General features: G+C 41.1%; 2 protein-coding genes across 2 annotated transcripts; one reads left to right on the top strand and one right to left on the bottom strand.

Moving 5' to 3' along the window:
- The first annotated feature begins 1,096 nt into the window (after nucleotides 1-1,096).
- aebp1a (AE binding protein 1a) lies at nucleotides 1,097-18,408 on the top strand. The gene is made up of 21 exons (XM_084383314.1): nucleotides 1,097-3,493; nucleotides 8,604-8,849; nucleotides 9,157-9,225; nucleotides 10,226-10,288; nucleotides 10,616-10,681; nucleotides 11,531-11,590; nucleotides 11,688-11,747; nucleotides 12,308-12,385; nucleotides 13,273-13,382; nucleotides 13,494-13,633; nucleotides 13,824-13,908; nucleotides 13,996-14,140; nucleotides 15,204-15,283; nucleotides 15,378-15,501; nucleotides 15,738-15,934; nucleotides 16,095-16,268; nucleotides 16,354-16,479; nucleotides 16,568-16,814; nucleotides 16,936-17,075; nucleotides 17,226-17,325; nucleotides 17,481-18,408. Exons 1-21 carry the CDS (start codon nucleotides 3,250-3,252, stop codon nucleotides 18,032-18,034), a joined length of 3,108 nt encoding a protein of 1,035 aa, XP_084239440.1. The 5' UTR covers nucleotides 1,097-3,249; the 3' UTR covers nucleotides 18,035-18,408.
- Nucleotides 18,409-18,936: 528 nt separating this feature from the next.
- Nucleotides 18,937-24,244, bottom strand: ddx56 (DEAD (Asp-Glu-Ala-Asp) box helicase 56). Its single transcript, XM_084382526.1, has 14 exons — nucleotides 24,142-24,244; nucleotides 23,186-23,347; nucleotides 22,826-22,980; nucleotides 22,557-22,727; nucleotides 21,998-22,088; nucleotides 21,615-21,856; nucleotides 21,282-21,419; nucleotides 21,076-21,189; nucleotides 20,857-20,951; nucleotides 20,651-20,724; nucleotides 19,879-19,968; nucleotides 19,678-19,783; nucleotides 19,459-19,556; nucleotides 18,937-19,336 (listed from the first exon to the last, which is right to left on the bottom strand). The coding sequence occupies exons 1-14, from the start codon at nucleotides 24,196-24,198 to the stop codon at nucleotides 19,253-19,255; spliced, it is 1,677 nt and encodes a 558-aa protein (XP_084238652.1). The 5' UTR covers nucleotides 24,199-24,244; the 3' UTR covers nucleotides 18,937-19,252.
- Nucleotides 24,245-25,059: the final 815 nt, after the last annotated feature.

Genomic DNA, 25,059 nt, shown 5'->3' with positions numbered 1-25,059 from the left:
TCAGGAGGTTCTGAACTCTCCTAAATGTCCATCCACTGCAGTGAATGAGACAAATCAGAGACGTATTTAGTTTTATGAATCACTAAATAACTCATATCAGCCCTCATAACAAAACTGTGTGTGGGGAAAACGTAAACATCAGGGGAAAAGGTGCCTCCAGGTGCTACGAACTCTTAAGATTCCTTCACTCGACACATAAATCTTCCCGATAAAAGATGAAAGATGAAACGTCACGTTATCACGAGCTGCTGCTGGGAGTTTTTTTTTTCCTGGCAGGCTGGTTAGAACGAAACAAATCTGAGACAACCTCCATCAATGAGCGAGTGGAAACAGATGGAGGCGAAAGAAAACAAAAGTGGATGACTGGACACAAAGGCAGATAGAGGAGGCTATTGTTACAAACACACCATCATGAGTGTGAGCAGAAAAGTGAGTCCACATCTGATGGGAACAGATTAAATGTTCACGATGGAGTCTGCAAGGTAAAAGACCACGGATATGGTTGATAAGTGACATCCGGAGAAGGCTTTTCTGTCCTTTTCTGCAGGAATTAAGATCATAAAACCAGCAGGCGACACACCTGTTGTCAATCTGCTGAGTCATCAGTTATGTGATGATCGCTTCTCTGAACATTTCTGAAATCAAAGTCATGATTATTGACTTTGACGACTAATGTTTACACCATTAACATGCGTCTTTAATAACCACTTGATTGGATTTTACTTCTCAAAATCAACACATCCATTAATAGGACAAACAGGATGTTTTTTTTTCCACAAAGAAGGAAAAACTTAATGGTTAACATTTGCCGAATTTACAAGAAGGCCCAAATAATTAAGGATGTGTCATACAGTGTTCTCCTAACTCAATGAATCACAAAATTTTACATTTTTGTAAGGGAGTTCGGTGACTTTCTCCACAGTAACCTTTATTATTAGTTATTGTTTTTGTAAAAAGAAATTGATGTTCACCATCAATAAAGTGTTTTCTTCTTTTATGAATTTAGTGTAAATGGAGAAAGTGTGTGTTCAAACAGCTGCTTAATATGGCAGGTAGGACGCACATCAGACACAGCGATTCTGTGACAAACTGACACTTTTTACAAGGAAAGAAACAACTTCATCTTTTGCATTTAATGCCGAATTCACAAGAAGGCAAAGACATTTTTGAATTTTTCATAGATCGCGTTCACAACATTTATTATGTTTCTCTAAACTCAACAACTCACAAAATTTTGCGTTTTTTAAAGGGAGTCTGGGGATATTTTCCACAGGCAGCAAGGAAGTAGCCTTTATTAGTTACTGTTTACTGTATTTGTCAAGTTTGACATGTTTACCATCAATAAAAAGAGTCGGGTCTCAAATGTGTCCTCAGTCTGTTTTGAGGGCATCCACACCTGTACTGTCCACTCAGGACGGATGTTAATACCAGGTCTGAACAGGGCCTTAGTTACATCAACATAGCTTTTAGCATGTTGGTGTTTTCTGTCATGGGTGCATGGGACCAACACTTTTAATGTCCATCTTATCGTTTAATTAATGTCAGCTGACGTTGAGATGACCAAGCGGAACAGAATGTCCCTCGGCTGACTTTACAACATGACTCATTTCGTTCACTCATGAGTAAATACATCAACCCTCACAGCTGCTAACAGTTTTTCTGACTGAGGTAATGCTGCGTGATCCATCGGGGACCGAGGCCTCAATCAAAAAAGTGTTATGTAACACGATTCCCTCATTAAGATATCACTTTATTTCATCCTCAACACGGTCAAAGTTCACATCTTTTTAACATCAGATTGTTGAAACGTTTCATGCATGTTTCACAGGCTGCTTTCTGGCTGAATCTAGAAAACATTTTAAGAGGTTTTAGGGCGTCTGTTCTGGCAAACACTGGCCGTCAGGACATGGTGATTTAGAGAGAGACTCAGGATATATTTTAAGGGAAAATATCCAGACATCTAGCCAAAAATAGCCCGATTTCTTGCCACAAAGATGGCTGCAAAATGCCTTGATAGTTGCTAAAATGACCCAGTTTTGTCAATTGAAACTGGAAGCGAATATTGGTATCAATGTTGTCTCAACACGGTCATGAAGCGGCCTCTTGACAAGCTGTCACGCTAAAACCATCACCCCCGTTTTCCTCCTTAGAAAGTCAGCCAGAGACCGAAAAATTAAGCTTATCTATTGATTGTAGAAACGTACAATGCCAACATTTTACATTCAAGATCCCTAAAAGAGTATTTAATTCAGCTTTAACATTTGCCACCATGAGCTGCTGATCATACACTGTAAAAACAGTTACCGGCAGCTGTGGTTGCCAAAATCTCAAAGTTAAATATCTGGTGACAATGTAAAACAGTTAATTACTATGAAAAAAAGAGATTAAGAGAGACAGAAGAGAAAGTTGCACACTATGTTTGTTTTAAACTACCCAGAGTTTGTACAACTAAGCATGTGCAGCTATGTTGTGCACACATTGTTTACATCCTCATATTCATGTCTTATATCTCCCGAGTGTCTCACAGAAGCCAAGCAGACGTCCTGATGTCTATCTTTCTTTTTAAAGGAGTTGTGGAGCCTCAGCTCAAGTTGTGTTTTCTATCATTTACTTTCCGCACTGAGGTCTTTTCCACATCACCTCCACTCTGGTTGAGCGACTCTCGAGTATTCTTATCACTCGAAGAACAACTGCAAACCAGATTAAACTGTCTTTCTTTAATGGTCTTTCTTTCTTTCTTTCTTTCTTTTCCTCCCTCGTAGGAATGTCACATGTGGCAGATGCTCCTCCCCTCTGCTCAGAGATGGGTGAGGGGAAAAGGGGGTGAAGGGCCATGAGGGAGAGATGTGACTGAAGAATATGCAGAAGAGGAGGAGGAGGAGGAGGGAGGTGTGTTGCGCTGCTGCTGCTGGAGAAAATCCACTCCAGACAGATGCATTTCCTCCACTCCAGCACGACCAGAGGGCTGCTTTGAAACTTCCAGCCCACAACATTTTCTCCCTCTCTCCATGCTGACTCGCCATCAGAGAGGAGGAAGCTCTCTAGACTTCCACAGGCTCATCCTTTTGTTCTCTCCAGCACACGTCCCTTTCATGTCTCCTTTTTAAAAGGACCTCAAAGTCTGGTGACACGAGACGTCTGAATCTGTGCATCTGCAGGTCAGATGTTAGTATTTAGCTCTTTTTACAGCTAGCTTCTTGGAGTACGTCTGCTCTGCCGACATCCCCGTCAGTGTTTCCAGTTGAGAAAATGAGGGCCGAGGTGCTGGTCGTCTGGGTGGGTTTGACCCTGTGCTGCGCTCTGGTCCTCGCTCGAGAAGATGTGGAGGAGGACGAACTCTCCAGAGGTCGGATTCAGGTGAGAGAAACCAGAGGACTGGTCGAGGACAGGAGACAGGAGGAGGGAAGGGATGTTGAAATGTCAGATGAGCCTGCTGGAGGTGTGGAAGAGACAAAACCAAAGAAGAAGAAAACACCTGAGGAGATTGAGGCAGGTAAGTGGGAGCTTCTCCAGACATGCTCAACCACAAAGACTACTGATCAGATGATGATAATCTGTGCGTCTATGCAGTGTTGTTAAAATACAATATACAATATTTACCCCCAAAATATAGTGGAGTGGAAGTATAAGTATCAGAAAATTGAAATACTCAAGTAAATTGCAAGTACCTCAATACTGTAAAAAGTACAGTACTTGAGTAAGTGTACTTAGTTACATCCCATCACTGTGTCTATCAGCATAAATGCTTTTTCTTGACGTCTCCTGGCTTTTACTCTCAGTGATGGAATGTAACTGAGAACATTTACTCAAGTACTGTTCTGCTGGTTATCAGATCCAACATTCTTCATTTTTCTAATTATTTGAATCACTGCTATTTTTTTTTTATCTGATTGCCAGACAAAAGAAATGAATACAAAATTGTATTATTTTTATTATTTTCCATTTGAAAATAGAAATACTGATGGAATGTAACTAAGTACATTTACTTGTTTTTCTGCCACTTGATACTACCACTACATTTTGGAGGAGACATTGTACGTTCTACTACACTTTGATAACTTTAGTTACTAATTACTTTGCTCTAGAGTTACTCGATTACATGCTGCATCACAACCAAAGTAGCACATTTTAAAATTGTCTCTATCGGAATGTAATTGAGTATCTTCATTCAGGTACTGTACTTAAGTACACTTTTGAAGTACATGCATGCACTTTACTTGAGTATTTCCATTTTTCTGCTACTTTATGCTTCCACTCCACTGCATTTAGGAGACAAATATTGTTTACTCCACTACATTTATATGATAATTTTAGTTACTTTGCAGATTGCGTCCTGAGACAAAGTAAAACATTTTTAAATTAATTCATTTCAACAGCAATTAGATAGGTATATTAATTGCCAGAAAAATATATATATCTGATATCTTAAATACTATTCGTATGCTTGACTTTCACTTTTACCACAGTAATATTTAAGACAGTATCTGTACTTTTACTCAAGTATGACTTTTGGGTACTTTTTATGACACTGCTCCTCTGATCTGAGCTTTCGGTGACAGCCAAGCCAAGACACTGACGATACACAGACAGGAAAGGCTGCAATCAATCTCTGAGGCAGGAAAACATTTGGTTTGAACTGTTATCTAGTTCTCCGTCTCCAGCTTTCTCTCTGAACTCGTCCAGCCAATTTCCTTCCTCACAAAAACCTTTGCTAAAGCCTTGTGTCTTTACTAAATAAATTGCACAATAGCAGAAGACTTTGGGGATTTGGTTTTGATGAAAATATCTCTATGATTCAGGGATGACGACGCAGAAACTTGCAGTGATTCAGCTGGTGGTCTGACAGATTCTTGGCAGGCCGACCGCACCGCTGCTTACATGACCTGCTTTCTCTGCCAGGAGTACACACAACTGTAAAAGTTTTAGTAGCTTGTTTTGTCCAGGGCAATGATCAGAGAATGAGCTTTTTACCGTGAGAGTGGCGTCTGTGCCTCAATTATGTCTACAAGTGAGACACATCTGTGGAAAACACAAAGTCTGAGCAACAGCAGGAATATTTCCACTACGATTTTCCATAAGTGAGCTGACAGGATTTATGAGACGGCCCACTTTCAGTAGCACCGATTCAATGGCACTGATGTTCTGAATGCTAACTTTCCGCTGCATGAAGCAAAACCGCAGGCCGTAGCAGCCAGAGCTTCTCATGTGTGGCTGATTTAGGTTATGTAAAAGGCCATAATTAACAAAACCGGAGATCCAAAACAATTTTTCATTTCTCTCAAGCTTTGTTTATCCAGGGGAGGCTTTGCTGAGCGTGCAACATCTTTATCAGCCTGTTTCATAACATTTTTTTGGAGCCTATCAAGGGTTTGAAGGCTACTATTTTCTCTTTGCCTCCATACAATTAGTCTTTGCATGGCTGGATGCTTTGTTGTTGAGCTCCTACCCTTCAATCCCAAACCTAAAGTTCCTGTTAAATGGATGTCTGTAGTGATTTAACAGAGCTGCTAGCATGACTTTATTCTTTACAGGACACCAGCTTGTTTAACATAGCCATGGAGTATACCACCCTACACTTCACTGCCCATGTGACAAATTAAACTTATCATTCTTGAATCTGGAATATGCACCATAGTATAAACTCAACAATTAAAAGTTTTAAATGGATTTAAAGTTAAGTTTTCAAGACAAATTAGTGATGCGAACATGCAGTGACTCCTGGAGTTTTGGGCCTTTGGGGATCTGGTTCCTGCGGTGTCCAGTTGGTATAGCTATAGTGACACACATCTTCTGTGACAGACACCATGTGCCATGAAGCTATAATTATGTCTGAGAAAACAAAACAGGAAAACCTTTGCGGTCAGCTGCAAACACTGGATCTGATGCATGCAGTATAAGGTATTAAAAAACCTTCCATCACTCTCATTCTTTCTGAGTGCAGTCACAGAAAAGGTGAGTGACAGTCATGAAAAGTGGCTCCCCAGTGTACCCAGGGTGAGTAATGGCTAGGCTGCGAGGGAGTGTTGTGTTTAAGGACCGGTAGAACATCAGGAAACACGTATAGTAGACGAAAAACAAGCCGCCCTCTGTGTCTGACTGCGTTGGAGTCTGATGATGCTTACATAACGAAGGCGGATTAAAAACACTGAACCGTGAGGCCCTTTGAAGAGCTCCCCTCTGTAATATTCCATGTAGTTTAACATGAAACCAACTATTTTACACTTTAAAGCCCTTACCAAGTTTGTCATCAGACACGCAAGGGGGTGTAAAGCAACACTGAGCTGATTAAGGTTCAAAACATCTGGGAGGTTCTGAGGTCGCCCCTATACATCTGTTTGTTCTCTAACCTCATATATCTCACTGTAATATCTTGGAAACAAAAGGCTGGATTTGCAGAATATTTGCTGTGCATACACACATTTAGTTTTCACAACATAAAAATAAACCTCACCACGCTGTCTTAAAATCTTTTCATGTTAAGGCAGTCTGGTGAGCTGTGCGAGTAATGAGATTTCCAGTTATGTTTATTTTTTCGTGATGAAGCGGTTTCCTTTATGCATCGCTCTGATTATGTGACTGTTTAAAGGACAAATAACAAGCCTCAATTAAAAGCACACATGCTATTGTTTCTTAATGTTTCTGAACAATTTGGATGATTTAGGTGAAAGATCACTCGACCTCATAATTTTAAGTTCTGAAAGGAAGTTGCAGTAAGAGCTAAATACAGAGATGTAACTGGAAGAAGGAGGAAAGGGCTCACTAATTAACAGCTTACTTTACATGAAGAGAAATGTGTAAACAGCAATCTGTGGGTTAATTGGGGATGTTGGAGCTATTTCTTGCAGAACAACACTCGAGTGTTCACAAATTTGGTGTGGAGAACAAAACCAAAACTGCAAATTTTTTACTTTGACGTGTCTGGTCATGTACAGATAAATAAACAAGATACAATTTGTTAATTAAGCCAGCTGTAGGTGTATTTTCTAACGTTGGACAGAGCCAGGTTAGCTGTTTCCCTACTGTTTCCAGTCTTTATGCTAAGCTAGGCTAACCATATCCATATGACTTCAGCCTCCATACTCACAGCACAGATGTCACATTGGTCCTAATCTTCTCCTCTCACTCTTGAAAAGTATGCAAACCAAATAAATTATTTAAATATGAAAATATTAGTTAATGTATTTGATTTGAGAGTAAAGTTTTGCTTCCGACAGGAAAACCTAACGGTAACAAGCTAACGAGTCCACGAGCTCACCTTTTATATGCACAGGCAGACGCGTCTGTCGTCCTGGTTTGATGGGCCAATCACAGCCGTTAATCTAACGTTGGGCGGGTGTGATTGGACGGTTCTGTGAGCCAATGGGGGTTGAGCGTGAGTAGTAGGGTTACGTTGTATGACGCAGCTAATGAAACGTTCACGAACTTCACGTTGAGCTGCCGTTTGTGAACAAGTTTGGCGAGAAATTATGATAAAAGTCTCTGAATAGTCGCTCATATTAAATGTATAAGGCTTAATTTAAAAGTTTCTCATGATATTTGTCAGGTAAGGCTCCTGAGTGAGTTAACTGATGACTTTTGACCGAAGGCGTCCGTGGTTAAAGGACGGAAGCTAGCTTGCTAACGCTAGTAGCTAGTTGTAAACAACATAACAAGCAGATACAAAGCAGCAAGCCTGAATTCACGTTTCTCTTTTCATTAAAGTAAATATACTTATTCAAGTAGTAGCTAGCTTCCCTAAAACTTTGTTCATCCCTGAGAAGAACCAGCAGATAAACTATATACATTTGTTAAACCAGAACAGCAGAATCTAAAAATACAATACATTATACTGAAATATGCCATTCTGCATACTGAGTAAGTTTGGTATTTTAAGTATATTTTCATGCTATATGCTATAAGAATGTAATGCATGTCTTTTAATTGTTAGTACACTATGGTATTGTGACTTTTACTTCCATCTCTTGCCACACAGTTTGTTGCTCTGATTGGTTGTAAGTCCATAATTGCATCCAGATACATTCTGGTTGTTGGTAAAGCTCTTTACAAATTGAACATGAGCTCAGAAGGCCCAGACTAATTTACTTTTGGGGATTGTTGTGGCGATGCCAGACTAGAAAAACGCTCTCCAGGCCTTTCCTAACATGCTCCACGATCAGACCAAACTTTGTCTAATCTTATATAACTGCTCCGTCATTTAGACCGTACAGTGTTGGCTGTCAAAGGAACAGCTTTCTGTGGAGATTATGAGTCTTTGGCTGCTTTCTCATTTGGTCTCAGACCAAAACAAACCAGTGAGCCGGCTGAACTCTCCTTCAGAACCAGGTCCTGCTGCATTTATGTGTTGTGTCAGTGTCTGAGCTTCAGTTTAATGTTGTTTTATAGGTACAGCATGACGCTCGCTGTAAATACATGTGTCCTAACAAACAGACTATAAAGACAAGCTGAAAAGAAACACTTGGCAGTAAAAGTTTTTATAACTCAAAAATAAAATGTTTAAAGAAGCTACACAGCTGCTCCATGTGCCATACTCTCTTATCATATATGTATACATAGACACACATTGTAACTGATTGTTTTCCTATTTTAAACCCATCTCTCTAAAGCCAGGGCAAAGAAAGCAGCAGAGAAGGAGGCCAAAGCAAAGAAGCAGAAAGCCCCTAAGCCCACCAAAAAGCCAAAACCTCCGAAACCCACCAAGAAACCCAAAGCACCGAAACCCACAAAGAAGCCAAAGGCTCCCAAAGCCACCAAGAAGCCAAAGGTAGTGACCACAACGCAGCCAGAGCCAAAGCATCCTTCCCTGGACGAGGAAGAGGAGAGGCTGCTGCTTGAACTGGGCTGGGACACATGTACGTACACATTATATTCAAGGAAATCTATATCATCTGGATATTGATTAACATTTTCTAGGTACCTACAAATCTTACTCTTGACTTAAATATTGTTGTAGATAAATAAAAGATGCATAATACACCTAAATGTTTCCTCTTATTATTATTCTTCCACTTCTGACTCTGGGAATAAATATAACCTTTAACATTAAACTTAACGATCATTTTTGCAATCAATTATGAATATTACACAACCTTTCCCTGGTCATATTTGTTCTGGTGGGATGGTGGGTTTCCTTTTAACTCTCTGAGTTCATCTTTACAGTAATTAGACCTGTGACCCCAAAGGGGCCTGGAGTGGGAGAGCCTGTTGAGCCCGTGGAGCCAGGATTGGGTAAGACTTTTAATGGTCACTGAACTGGACTTCTTACATTAAAACTCTGACAACTTGTGTGTTAATTAAACACGATCATTCCTTATTCACTGTAGCTAACTTGAGTAAAATACAAAGGTACTTAACTTGACTGTTTTCATTTTCTCCCACTTTATCCTTCTACTCCAGCACATTTCAGAGTGAAATATTGTGCTTTTTACTCCACTTTGTTTATTCATCAGCTGTAGTTAATTGTTGCTTCTAATATTCAGATTGAATATATAAAGTATAATCAACAAATAACTTTTGATCTATGATAGTTTAAGATACAATTTTTGATCTGGAGGTAAATTCAACACCCAACCAAGTACTTCAAGCAAATAATTAATCAAGTATTTAAAATTGGCTCAACATTTACAAGCTGCAACATCAAATTGATGAGCACATTAATGCATCAATAATTATAATACAACAAAATAATATTCGTAATTCTAAGTTCTTATACTTTTTGTACTCGAATCACGTTTCGATGTTATGCTTTTGTTTTTTTATGTAAAACTTTGAATGCAGAAGGTTCCCATGTACAGCCGAATCGCCAGAATAAATGTTGGCAATGCACGTTTCTGTAAACCACAGATATGTTAACGCTCCGGTTACATTTCAGCACAAAAACCAAACCAAAAGATCATGTTTCGGCTGACCTGGCTCCACAATCACAGCTAGAAATGTTGAAACTCTTGCTTGGCAGTCTTCTTGCTTAGCTGTGATCTGAACGTGATATGACAAATATTGATGAAACGCACAATACCAACATTTTATTCTGGTGACTGAGCTGTACTCATACTCCTTACTGTGGTATTACTACTTCAGCTGAATTAAAAGATCTGAGAACTTCTTTCATGACTCCTAAAATTTGAAATAGTCGGTCTGAATCACTTAAAATGTTGAGTTTTCAGTCTGTAGTGTATATTTTCTGCCGAAGCCTTAAACCTAATGCTGCCTCCTCGTCTCTTACATGCAGTCCCCAAGAAGCCGACATCTCCAACAAAAACTCTCAGTGAGTTTGACTACTGGGACGCCGGACGTAGGTTTCATCCACTTCTATTCATTCAGAGCCAAATGTTTTATGAATCCTTTTATGCCAAAGTTTAGAGGCTCCAGCAGGACTGTGAAAATGTGAGATTTTTATGTAGGGGAGCAAATAAAGCCGCAATCAAAGCAGGATACTGTAGTTCCTCATTCATCGAGCAAATACAGACACACGACTGGGCCAGAAAATAGTCTTTCGTGTTTTTGTAGTCCGTTTATTAATTAGTTTTTCCTGCAGATCTATTTCCCCAATAATGGCGCTGAACTTTGTTTTAATTTTCTATAAAATCTGATAACAGAGTTTGCACTGTGTTCTTCACAGATGAGGTGCCTGGTGGACGACCTGATAAGAAAGTCACAACTACTGAGGTCATCATGTATATACCAGGTACCCTTATGTTTTATAATGTTATATAATATATATGTGGTTTTGTTTGTGACAAAGTGTTGGTTATCATAATCTCTGGTGTGATCATGGAGATGTCAGTTTAGGATGTATTTCATTTCAGGTTAACGTCACATTAAAAGATACAGATTTCATAGTTTATAATAATTCTCAACTGCAACTGCAGACGTTAAAAGGATCTTTTTTCTCTCTCTCGGCTCTGTGTAAGAAACTAATCTGTCTAAAAACAAAATTACACTAGCAGATCAAGATCTTTAAGAAAGGAGGCGGTGGTCCTCACATAGCTTTCTACCACAGGGGCCGTGAGAATCAACAAAAAATGAGTTTTGCTTTATTTTAGTTTGTCCTAGTTTATAATATAGAAGGAACAGTTTAGTCGAATGATACTAAAATTGAAAAGTTCAACACTGAAGATATCAAAGAGCCTTACTAAGTTAAAATAACAAAGGCTACATTTCAGTCAATCAATCTTTATTTGTATAGCGCCGATTCACAACAAAAGTCATCTCACGACACTTTCCAAACTGAGCCGGTTTGGACCAGACTCCTTGATTAATTTATTTACGGAGACCAAACACAAGCAGAACCGGACTCAATTGTGGGCCGGTTCATTTACAATGAAATATTTACCAGACTATGGTTACTCATCAGTATATCTGTCGTTTTCTTTGTTCGATTATATTTGGAGATCACTAAGTAACTGCTGTCACTGTTCACTGACTTTCTTTCAGTTTCTTTTTGTTTGTTTTTACATGTGTAACTGTCCATATACCTCCTTGAGGAAGGTAATTAAAGAGAAGTCTAAGCTGTAATCTTCTGCTTCTGTTTCAGAGGAAACGACCACTGTCCCATTTGTCGGCCCCTGGTATGAAGAGTACGATTACGCTGACTGTACGTCCCTCGCTGTGATAACTTCCTACCAAATGAGCTTTTATAAATCACCTGTGCTGCAGATGATGAGTTGTTTCTGTCTCTGATCGATTCACAGTGGCTGCTAAGAGACAGGAGGAAGAGGATGAGCGAGCTCGAAAAGAAAAAGCAGAAAAAGGTCTTTATCTTTAATAGAAAACATGAATGTTGAAATGATTAATTATATCCCATATTTTTCTTGTAGACAACAAATCGCATGAAAAGACCAAACCCAGTATTGGATGTATCCACTAACTAATGTTGTCAGAACAGCTCCAGCTGCTCTGTTCAGGATCCTGTCGTAGATTGTTACATAAAGCTCAGAGACCAGCTGGCTGTTGTTACGATGATATCAGGAGGAGGGAGGGAGGCGACTGAAAGGATCAATTTTATAATTAAAGTCTTGCGCAACATTTTGGTTTTAGTGTTTCCAGTAAAATCACATAAAATGTTACAAAACTCTCCGCTGCCGTCCAAACCATTTGCTGCGTTAACAGCCTCGAAGGAAGACATGAACTCAAATATTCCAAACTGACCCATATTTCAGATTGGAAACACATGAGGGGCGAATGAGTGGAGACGAAGGTGAACTGTACGAGCACATATGGAAATATTTTGCGTGGCGGCGGTTGGCTGGAGAGCGAGGTCCATGTGAAAACACTGTTCTGACACATGCTGTTTTCTCATTACGCTGCGAAGCCGAGCGGCTGAGGAAGCAGTGGGAGGAGGAGGAGGAGGAGCGACTGAGGCAGATTGCAGTGCCTGCTGAGCCAAAAAGTAAGCGATTACGTTAAGATTTTGTTCACTTGTTTCTCACTTTGTTTTAATTCTGTGAGGGTACACACCTGCAGGAAGTGTCAAAAGTGCATGTATTTATTTGCAGAGGTGGAACAAAACACAAAATCTTCAAGTCTTCAGAGTTAACATGAACAACGTCTGATGCGAGATTGACCGTGTTAAGGATGTAAATAACATCTTTTCATAATAACAACTTTTCAGTTCACATTTGGGATCCCTGGGTTGTTGTTTTTTTTTCAAAACACAGTTTTTTTCCCCAGTTTTTAATGTTTTAAAGCTACTAAGTAGTCTCCAGCTACTTCAGTTGTTTAGGAGAATGCTGCAACTCTGTTTTGCTGGTCCATGGTCACAAAGCTGAAAACAGGCTGTTTTTCTGACACATGACAGATAAGTGGTTCTCACAGGACGGCCAGGCTACAAACACATGATGATCTTATAGACTATGATGTATTGCTGTAGATTAAACTAGCCAACAGTATGTAAAGGAGTTAAAATGAGCTCAACCATAAACATCTACAGCAGTAAAATACCACAAAAACATCAGATACACATGAAAACACTGACGGGGAACATTTTACTGCAACATGACTAGATTTACTCTCCGTTCTTCCATCTCGCTAATTGTACTTACATACTTTGGTTAAGTGAGGGAGTTTTTTCACTCCTTTTAAAGGCTCTGAATTCTTCTACAACTCTGCCTTTTTAAAGCCGCATGTTTTACTGCAGCTGCCTTCATTAAAAAGAAAACATGCCTTCGACGGACTCGTAAACAGCTGCGATGCTGCTCCCAAGAATAAAGGCAGTGGGTGTTTTGAATTCTTTCTGGAACATTTGTGAAGCGGATCCTGTTTGCTTTTTCCTCTCAGAGTGTCCTCCTCTTGGCTTGGAGTCTCACCGGGTGGAAGACGACCAGCTGCTGGCTTCCTCTCAGTCTCACCATGGCTTCTCGGCTCAGCGGGGACGACTCAACATGCAGGTAGACAAACAACGCTTTAGGATGATCGGGGGGAAAAATGGGGGAGTCTGTACTTGTAATCAGTTGTCCGGATGAAAAACTAGTCCTAAGAGCAGCTGTGGTCACCTGCAGGGCTCTGAAAACGACGAGGATCTGTACGGCGGAGCGTGGTGTGCAGAGCCAGAGGAGACCATCCACTGGTTCGAGGTGGATGCCCGCCGAGAGGTGGAGTTCACTGGGGTCATCACTCAGGGAAGAAACTCGGAGCAATTGTGAGTCCTGCTCCAGTTTTTCACTACAACATTATGGTTTGCCTTTTTGCGTTTTTGCAACAGACTTACCCTCCAACAGAGAGTCTCTCAACATAACCATGTTTTTGAACCAAAACTATAAAACTGCAGGACATAAAATCACAAATTTCCATACAGATCAGTACAAATAATGATCTCATTCTCCTCCCAGTGAGGATTTCGTGTCGTCCTACTATGTGGCCTTCAGTAATGACAGTCGAGATTGGACGACACTGCATGATGGCTACGCTGAATGGGTGAGTGGAATCAAACAGTCGTCAATGTTTAAGAGAAAGACATTGAACTATTATAACTTTTCTTTTCTGTGTGATCTTCCTCTGCAGATGTTCTACGGGAACGTGGACAAGGACACGCCGGTGATGAGTCAGTTTACTCCGCCCGTGGTGGCGCGCTACATTCGCATCCTTCCTCAGAGCTGGAACGGCAGCTTGTGTCTTAGAGCTGAGATCCTCGCCTGTCAACTTCCCAGTCAGTAACACAGAAAATCACCTCACAGCCCCATTAACCAGGGTTATTACTGAAAACTAAAACACAAATGAGCAGTGAAAAAATGTTTTGAGTCTCAGTCTTGCAATCCCAAAGCGTCAGTATTTATCTTACAATAAGTCCTTTCAAGAAAACGTAAGTTTGACGATATTGCATGGTTACAAAACTAATTAGAGATAAAAATATGACATTTCTGCAACAAAATTTCAAAAAAGGTTTCCAGTAATGTCCAAACCCAGAGAAATCTGCAACTTTATTCAAGGTAACGGTGCGTTTCATTTGGTCGCCTGTCGCTATAACTTCCAGGAGAGAGAAAAAGAGGGAGGACGAAAGTTGCCAAGACGTGAATAAAACTTATAAAACACTTTGTCTGTGAACATTTCTGCCGGAGTCTGTCCGGATGGATTTTCGTGATCTTGAAAAAAAACATGATCCATGATACTTAAGTCTTTTGTTTTAATTGAAAGGCCCGTAGCGACAGAAATGAGATATTGTGTTTTTAAAATAAAATGAAAGTGAACATAAATTAAATCAGTTTGAGTTGTTTTTTGTTTTTAAGGTTCATTTATTGTCATTTTGCAACACAAGCTGGTAAAATGAAATTAAAGTTGTAAAGCTTGTAAATGTATTTTGTATGTGTATGTGGCTACATACTTTGTACAAATATCGGGCCCTACCAAAACTAACTAAAGTAAATATATAAAAACTAAAACTAGCAAACACTCTAAAAGCTAAAACGGATTAAAAATTCAAAGCTATCATAAACCTCGCCTCTGACCCGATGTAAGATTCACATCTCCAACTTGGAAACTTTGTTTAAATTTTCTGGTGTTTTACAGGTTTTGAGGGGTTTCATGACCTCATGAGTCACAGAGTTTGATAATCCCTCTGAGGAATAAGTCACCATCCAAACTTGAAGTTAGTTTCATCCAACAGCGGTGATACAAAAGGGTTTATTTCACAAGACGAACTTCATAACCTCAGAAACTGGATGACATCAGTGCATCACAGAATAACGGCTGAGTGTTCCCACCATTTCTTTCAGGCAGCTACCGCAGTGAGAATGAAGTCGATCCGACAGATGATCTGGACTTCAGACACCACAACTACAAGGAGATGAGACAGGTGTGGTAATGAAAAATGAACCGTTGTGTAATTTTACTTGCTACTGATAATTCTGCAAATATCTTAAATGTGTTTCTCTCTCTCTCTCTTCCAGATGATGAAGGTGATAAATGAAGAGTGTCCCAACATCACCAGGATCTACAACATCGGTAAAAGCTCACAGGGCCTGAAGATGTACGCCATGGAAATCTCCGACAACCCCGGAGAACACGAGACAGGTAAGAGAGACAGACGGCTGAAGAATACACTGTGTGTGTCAGTGTGAGTCTGCTCAGTCATACACACCGATAATGTGTCGACAGGTAGGGGCCATGTGATGACAGCAGGGACTACTGTTGGATGTCATCCCACAACAGTCTCTGGGTTTTGAATAAAGTAATAAAAGTCTAAATATTCCCATCGTTTTGAGTCTTTGCGTTTAATAAATCTGTTACTTTTCTTCTGCTGTCAACAGGTGAACCAGAGTTTCGGTACACAGCCGGTCTCCACGGTAACGAGGCGCTGGGTCGAGAGCTTCTCCTCCTGCTGATGCAGTTTCTGTGCAAGGAGTACAACGACGAGAACCCCAGGGTGCACCGCCTGGTGGACGGAGTGAGAATACACCTGGTGCCTTCGCTCAACCCCGACGCCTACGAGCTGGCCTATGAGATGGTGCGATGTCATCAACGTTATCTTGTCTTCAACTTTCAAGCTTTTTAAAAGAAAGCCTGCATTGCAAAATTGTGGGTTGGAGTTTAAAAGATGTGGGCGTATACCGGGAGAGTTGAGTTGCATTATGGTGGTCGTCCTTCTTGTCCTTCTTGTCCTCCAGGGTTCGGAGATGGGGAACTGGGCTCTGGGCCACTGGACTGAAGAAGGTTACGACATCTTCCAGAACTTCCCCGACCTCAACAGCATCTTGTGGGGAGCCGAGGATAGAGGCTGGGTCCCTCGTTTAGTGCCCAACCATCACATCCCCCTCCCAGAAAACTCCCTCAATGGCTCTGTGAGTTTATTTTACACTGCAAGGGCACGTTTACCACTTAAATCTACACAGTTCATTAACATTTCTCTGTTTCTTGCTCTCATAGCTCGCTACTGAGACAAAAGCCATCATTTCCTGGATGGAGCGCAACCCATTTGTGCTGGGAGCTAATCTGCAAGGAGGAGAAAAACTGGTCGCTTACCCTTTTGACATGCAGCGTCCACCATTATCTGTAAGGCTGTGTTACAAAGAACAAGCACATAAGCGTTCAGCAAGTGTACATCAGTATAATAACCCCATAATTGTTGATGTTGTTACAGTTGACCGACAGCCGGCGGTGGAGAAGCAACGCCGAGATGAACGAGGAGACGTGGGCTCGCATTCAGCGGCAGAACGAAGGAGCTCTGAGGGAGACGCCCGACGACGCCATGTTTCGATGGTTGGCGATGTCGTACGCTCACAGTCATCTGACCATGACGGAGACCTACCGGGGCTCCTGCCATGGTGATGATGTCACTGCGGGACAGGGCATCGCCAACAGAGCCAGCTGGAAGCCAGTGGTGGGCAGTAAGTGTTGACACAGTGGGGACAAAATAAGAAAAATGATATCTAATAAATTAAGACGCGACTAGGTTTAAGTGGGGGTGTAACTCAGTCTTTATCCTTCACCTGTGATCCTCTCTCACAGGTATGAATGACTTCAGCTACCTGCACACCAACTGCTTCGAGCTGTCCATCTTCTTGGGCTGTGACAAGTTTCCACATGAAAGTGAACTTCCTCTCGAGTGGGAGAGCAACCGCGAGGCTCTGCTGTCCTTCATCGAACAAGTGAGAACTGGACTGATGCAGACGCACCTAAAATCTTGAATCACAGTGGCTTTAAAGTTTTGTCTGTAGCTGTTGTGTCCCATTGAAATTGTTAAAGACGACATTGTGGTTTGAACTTCAGGTGGATATGATATGATGTTTCCTGTGCAGGTACATCGAGGGATAAAGGGCGTAGTGAGAGATGTGGAGGGAACCCCGCTGCCCAATGCCACCGTAACTGTGGAGGGAATACGGCATGATGTCAAAACTGGTAAAATATTTGATATTTATTTATTTCAGATAACGATGATGGAAGTGTACTTTTCTGGTGATGGTGGGTTTCTGCTTCAGTTGTTGAGGAGAATGCTGCTCCAGAAATGTTTTGTGGACTAAACTTGAACTAACATTTTCTGTCTCTCGTTCTAGCCGTCGGTGGTGATTACTGGCGGCTGTTGAATCCTGGAGAGTACAGGGTGACCGCCAGGGCTGACGGCTACACCCCTCAGACCAGGCTGTGCATGGTGGGCTACGACTCTGGAGCCACTTCCTGCAGCTTCACGTTGGCCAAATCCAACTGGGACCGCATCAAACAAATCATGGCGCTCAACGGCAAGAGGCCCATTCGACTGGTCACCAAAGTAAACCCGGTGAAAACGACTGCAGCCAGCACCGTCATGAGCACCACAGACGGCCACGCCATCGCTCAGAACGCAGAGCGACTCAGGCGGCTGAGGATCATGCGTCTGCGCAGGCTGAGGCAGCAGAGATTACGAGCCGGTCTTAGTACGAGTACTACGACCACAACTACAACCACCACCACAACAACAACAACAGCCCCCACAACAATACCTGAAACAGAGAAAACCACCTCCTGGTACGACTCCTGGTTCCCCGTGGACAGCTGGTCCACTGAGAACCCGTTCGATAGCTTCAACTCGGTGCCCACACAGGACTATCCCTTCGAATACACTATTGATTGATCCGATTCCACATCTATGTTACACAACGACCTTACTAACCACTTCAGTTCGCTGCAACATCACAGCTTCAAAAGTACACAACACGTTGATTGGTAACTATTTAGTTTTCACACAGTTTTCACTTGAGTGGAGACGAAAGTGATTTCAAGGGAACGTCCTCGAGAAATGTGTTTCTCTGGAATAGGAAGCTTCTGCTGAGCAGAGACGATACAGCACGAGTTCAATGTTCGGTAAAACATTTACAGTACGAACAAGATGTGATTAGGTACTTCTCCATTAGAACTGTATGTATATCTTTACGTTTCTGTAATGTCTTTACGGTGTGATCGCTGAACGCATTTGATTGATTAAAAGGAAGTTTGTTTTCTAAATAACTTCAGTCTTTGTTTTATTTTGTGGTTCAGATTGTGTCTAACGTTACTTAGAAGGTCTATTTATGGATAAAACACGGACTACAAAACCACAGAGACTGTGGGCTGGAGGTTTGGATTCAGCCCATGACTAAACTAAGAAGAAACCACCATTTTGGTCCAGACTGAAATAGCTCAACAACTTATTGAAGTCTAGACGATTAATCTTGATGTCTTCAGTTTTCATTTATCGGTGAAATATCTCAACAACGAGGGGTTGGATGGCCTTGAAATTTTAGGTTTTTAGGGTTTAGACATTCATTGTTGCCAGAAGATACAAAATGACGTCCGGTGATCCTCAGACTTCTCAGGTGCCATCATCAGGTCATGATTTTAATTTGCCCCATACTTAAGTTGCTTGTCTGAGACCATAATTTACAAAATGAACATCATCAAGTTGAAACTAGGGACTGAGACCATAAACTCATCAGGAAACAGATGCTAAATATCAAAATGGTAAATATGACAGACTACTACAATTTAAATACTCCATGTTTGGTAAGAAATAATTTTATTTAAATGAACATTTTCCAGAGTAGATGCTTGAGAAATTAGATAATACGGATGCTGTATTTCTCATAATTGAAATAATCCAAGTTCAGATATATGTTGTGTCGTCATGAGTCAGTATTCAAAATCCATTTTGTCCGTGGTCCAAACAGCTTCACCGGCCCATTTAATCCAGAGTCCATACGATTATTTTTTCGCCTCGGGCCAACACCGCAGAACAAACCGCTCTCCTGCTGAAGGTCTCTGCACAGTTCAAACATCCGGGACTGATTCACATTCACGCGTCCTGCTGCTGCAGCTACGACTGGCCTGCTTTGCCTTTTCTGTTCCTCCCTCCGGTGTAACGGAAACTCTTGAGCGGGTTCTTCCCCTGGACGTTCTTCTGCAAGAGAAAAAAATGAGTTATTATGAGACCTGAAAACTCATCACACTGCTCTGTAGTCATCAACACCAAACTCCACCACAGTTCCCAGTACGTCATTCGGTCAATTTCTAAGTTGTCACCTTGAAACTGGGCTTGGCGACTCCTCCCTGTTTTTCCTTCCTCAGCTTCCTCCTCTTGGCTGCCAGTGGATTCACCACGCTCCTCAGAGTCTCTGGGACTGGAGGAAGTCAGTGAAAACGATGAGTTACTGATGATGGATATCTCCAAAACCATGATGTAATTCAGCTTAGCGTGTGTGTGTGTGTGTGTGTGTGTGTGTGTGTGTGTGTCTGTCTTACCGAGGTACTCGGGCACGTTCTTCAGGTGAGGTTTGACGACAGCAGGATGGAGGTCTTTGTCGTGTCTGAGCAGCTGCAGATCTCTGGGGTTATCCTCGAAATATGTCTGAGTGACAGGAGAAACATCCAATCACAACACGTCCGTCCACACACTCCCGCCTCCTCCGTTCACGTCTCTGAGGAGGAGAGACCATCACTCACCTTGAGTTTTTCTGAATTGAGCAGCTCCTGTTTGATCTCCTTCAGTCGGGCCTCCCTCACCGCCTGCTTGGTCACTGAACGCATGGCGTCCTACACACAAACGAAATACAGGTTCATCAGCGTTCAGAGCTTTTTAAGAGTAAAATTCAAACACTTTCAAGCACTTTCAAGGAAACTAAACCAACAGTTTCCAAACTCTATTTGTTATGAATGCAATTGTGAAAAAATGAAGTTTACAGAATTCCTGTATAGCCACATTAATCAATGTCCCTGTTTACTTTTACCAGCTGTTCATTTTAACTTTTAATGTATGTTTTGATGGTGATTAATTAATTCTCGTTAATTTCTGCTCTAGAAGACAAAAAGTCAATATGATGACGTGAACGTTTCATTACAAATATGAAAAGGTTTTTGGTTTACATGAGTGATTGTGTCGATGAAAGACAAGTTGAGTTTTTTCAAGGATTATACTTTAATTTAGCATTTTCTGAACTTTGAGAACATAAAAGTTAAAACCAATTTTAGAGACTTTAAGATTTTGTATGAAAACTGGAAGCACAGCGTAACAAACTGATCCCCATGTTGAGCCCACTTCATGTATTCTTGACTTTTCTTTAGGTTTCATCAAACTGGTTGAAGCTCGTACCCCAGAACAGACGTCAAAACCAGAAGCTTACTCAAACTTTTCTTCTGAACACAGGAGACAACAAATGTTTCGACCCTTCACACATACAATGATGATGTTGACAATGATGATGATGATGATACTCACCCTGCACCTGTACCTGAAGCCTTCAATCTCCTCCATCTTAAACTCGTAAGGTTTCAGAACACTATCAGCACTTTCTAAAAAAAACAAACAAACATGTCTCTTTTAAATAAATAAACATCAGGCTTCCATTATAAGGCTGAGGTGCAGCAGCCAAATGTTTTTGAATTATTATTATTAATGTAAAGAGTAAAATAAATCCTTGTTACCTCCCATCAGAGCCTCCTCCACCTCTGACAGCAAACCAGTCTCCGTGTTAGAGATGAAGGACAGAGCGGTGCCGGGGTTGTCTGCTCTCGCCGTTCTACAAAACAATACAAGACACCAGGTCAGGATTTTACTTATTTTAAACATAGCCTGAATCCAACCACCACTCAAGAATAGATGCTAATGAAAGCTGAGAGAAGTGTGACTGAACTGAAACTCACCGTCCAACTCGATGAATGTACGACTCGACAGTTGTGGGGAAATCAAAGTTGATGACGTTGCAAACATTTTGGAAGTCCACACCTCTGGAGACGCCGTACTCTTTGTCTTTAGTCCTTTAAAATCATTTAGAATTGACAGTCAACTATTCAGTTAATCAACTAATCATCGAAAGCCAACATTTCTTGAAACACCTCTGTTGACTCACTTTGCTTCTTTTTCTGTCTTCTTCTTGCCTTTGGCTTCAGGCGTCGGCCCAGCAGCAGCTGGAGCGGACAGACTCTGTTCGTCTGTGGCGATGATGTAGTCGTAAAACCCCTGGTTAAACTGAGTGATGATGTGACACCTGCAGAGGACCGAATGAGCAGGAGAAGGGAATATAATTACTTAATAATCTGCTGCCCGGTTGAGGTGTGTTTTCATACAGTTAACGGCAGACTCTTGGAAACTTTTCAGAGCTTTTTATGTCAGTCACTATAGAAAGACACACCAAAATACACAAAACACACTCCTCTTTAAAAGAAGGTCAGAGGTCGTCTACCTGGACTGGACAGGCAGCTCGGAGTTGAGCACACAGGCAGGAATACTGAACTGTTCTAGGAACAGCTTGAGTCTGTAGCATCTGTCCACCGCTCCCACAAACACCAGCGTCTTGCCCTGAACCAGCCGCAGCCTCAGCAGCGTGTAGATGAGCAGGAACTTGTCCTCCTCCTCACATTTGATGCTGTACTGCTGCAGCTGGTTGCTGCTGGGGAGCTGAGAGCCCTGAAGCTTCAGGATCACCTGAGAGAGCACAGATCCAGGCGTGAAGTCAAAAAGCAGACCCAATAACACTGAATGTACAAAATCATTAATGTGTGACTGCAGCTTTTATTATGATGAGTGTCCCACTGACACTGGAAGTGTTGGTGCAGGTGAACTTACAGGGTTGTGAAGCAGCAGCTCCTTTAAGGCCTGAACGTCCTCAGTGAAAGTAGCCGACATCAGGAACGACTGGTAGATCTTCGGCAGATGACTGTTAAAAACACAACAAAAGTTTTTCAAAGAACACGTTCATTTTGAGAGAAAAGAAACACCAAGATATTCTGTTGATTCTGGTGGCAACTTATTTTTAAAGATACCCGATACATGGCTGAAGACATACACAGAAATATATTACATTCATATTTTTAATAATACATCAGGCTAAAGGGTTCCTGACACAATTTACTGCATTAGTTCTCTCAGAAGTGGATAAAAAAAGGGAAAAAGAAAAGAGAAATTATTCTCATTGCCTCACTCTGGTTATAACCTGTAACAGGGGGTCAAACATAGACGCCTCATTTTAAGGAGTCACAAGACAGAAAAATTGGGGACCACCGCTTAATTTCTTCACGGAATAGGACAATTATCTTTCTGGCAAATAATTCACAAATAACTCACATAAGCAGCTGTCTGAGGTTAGTAAATTAGTAAAAATCGATCTATGCCCATGTGTTCTCACCACAACAAGTTCTTCAGGTCCGCCTCAAAGCCAAAAGAGAAGAGCAGGTCGGCCTCGTCTGCAACCAGCATCTCAAGGGACGAGTGCAGGACCAGGTTCTGGGCGTTGAGGTGGGCGAGCACGCGGGACGGCGTCCCCACGACCACATCAGGCTTCTCCATTAAGATCGGCCTGTTCAGACACAACACACAACATCAACCACAGACTAAATCACTGGATCTATTTCCCCTCGATATCGGAGAACGACTAAAGTCCTCGAACAGACCGACCTCTGTGCAGATATGTCAGCTTTTCCGGAGATGTCTGCTACTCGGACGTCCCTCGAGCAAAATGCTGTCAACTGTCTGATCATGGACTGGACCTGCTGACCCAGTTCTTTGGTCGGTACCAGGATCAGAGCTCTCACATCCTGCTCACGAACGCTCTGAGGACAACACCAAACACAAAGGAGGTAATCAGGATGAAGAATAGAGCTGAAGATAATGAGGCTAATTGGCAGTTATACTGTTATGCTGTACTATACAGTTATGACTAGCTACAGGTGTTAATTAGATTGGATGGTTCACTGATGGACATGTAGATTAAATTCACTTTCCTAAAAAAAGAAGTTATTTCTGTTTGTTCCTCACCTGTTTGGAGGTCAGGATGCGCTGGATGACAGGTACAGCATAAGCAGCAGTCTTCCCAGATCCGGTCCGGGCTCGAGCCAGAAGGTCTTTCCCCTCCAGAGCCAAAGGGATGGCCTTCTCCTGGATCAGTGTGGGCTGGGACCAACCCAGATCTGCAACCGCCTACAACATGATAACAACAACAACAACTGAGTTCACATTTCTGTCCATCACTTAAATGGACCAATTGATTCAGCTGTGCTTGTATATATATTTATTCGATAACAAACATTTTATAAACTCTGTTTTGAGTGCACAAATCTTAATTTGCAAACTAATATCTACAGCTGTCAGAAATAAGTTAAAAGTACAGTATTTTATTCTGAAATGTTGTGGAGTTGATGTACAGTTGAGTACAGTACTTTGAGTAAATGTACTTGATTAAACTCCACCACTTCTCTCAGGTGTCAACAAGCTAAACAACTTGCAGAGGGCTGCAACTATGGATTATTTTCAATCTCAATTAATCTCCTGATTGTTGTCACGACTAATCGATTAATCGTTTAGTTTACAAGGTCGAAAATCTGTGAAAGTTGCTCATCAGAATTTCCCAGAGCCCAAAGTGATGCTTTCAATGTCTTCTGTAAACCAACAGTCCGAAATCCTCACATGTAAGAAACTGAAAAATGACTGAAACGATTAATAGGTTACCAAAAATTAAATTTAAGCTGTTACATTAAACTGTATCTACCAAACTGGTTAAATTAAAGAAGGCATAACTTGTTTCTAACAGTTTACATTACACGATACACGAGACTGCTGACAAGCTAGCGCAGCAGTGAGCAGCTCCTCCTGTATTTACGTCGAGTTTTCTTCGCCTCACTCGGGTTTTTACTCTTCAGCTGCTCGTTCAGCAGTTCACTAACGTTATTAAACATTTATTTAACGTTTACTGGTAATGTCAAACTGTGTATTACCTTTAAAAGACGGTCGTCTAAGCCCATTTCATGAAACTGTAGCCTTTCAGGGTCCATCTCTGCTCCTCACGACGTTCACACGTGCGTCGCAAGAGTTTTACGTCATGGTGCCTTCATGGCCCTCCTCCAAGCTCGTGAATACACAACTCTCAAGCACCGTTATCTTTTTCGTATTCTTCGTCATGTCGTATCTGTCGTACCCTCTCAATCAGATGTGTCCCATCATATAATAAACAGATGTAACATTCATCTACTGGATTTCTTACACAAACGTCCCATTAATAAGAGTTTATTTTGATCTATGAGGCCCAGCTTCATGTTTTTACAATTAATCATGACATGAACGAAAGTTTCTGCTCGTCCGCAAACGTCACATTATCATGTTTAATTGTGGGATAAGTCACAAATATGAGATAAAAAGTCATAACTATGAGATTTTAAATCAAAATTGTGAGAAAACGTCGAATTTATTAAATAAACGGTTAAATTTATTAGGTAAATGTTATAATTATGAGATTAAAAATCAAAATTCCGACGTAATGAAGTCAAAATTCTGAGATAAGAAGTAAAAAATCACAAAATGAAAAAAGTAAAAATTACGAGAATAACAAAATATCAATTATGAGATTAAATCAAAATATTATGGGATAAAAAGTCATAATTTCTCTCATAATTTAGACTTGTTATCTCATGTGATTTGTTTTGTGTTTGTTTATCAGGGCAAAGTTTACATCAATTATTTATTTATTTATTTTAAAAGCAACTGTCAGACAAACAAGTGAGAAGTGAAGATAGTCTATGTGCATCTGAGATGTAGTTGAATAGAATAGAAATACTCAGAAAAGTACAAGTAACTAGAACGAATACTTGAGTAAATTTACTTCGTTACATTCCACCACATAGTGACTGTTGAATTTA

Source organism: Pagrus pagrus, assembly GCF_965226575.1.
Source record: "Pagrus pagrus genome assembly, chromosome: 19".
Taxonomy (NCBI): domain Eukaryota; kingdom Metazoa; phylum Chordata; class Actinopteri; order Spariformes; family Sparidae; genus Pagrus; species Pagrus pagrus.
Note: the sequence above shows the minus strand (reverse complement) of the source record. Positions and strands in the feature narration are given on the sequence as shown.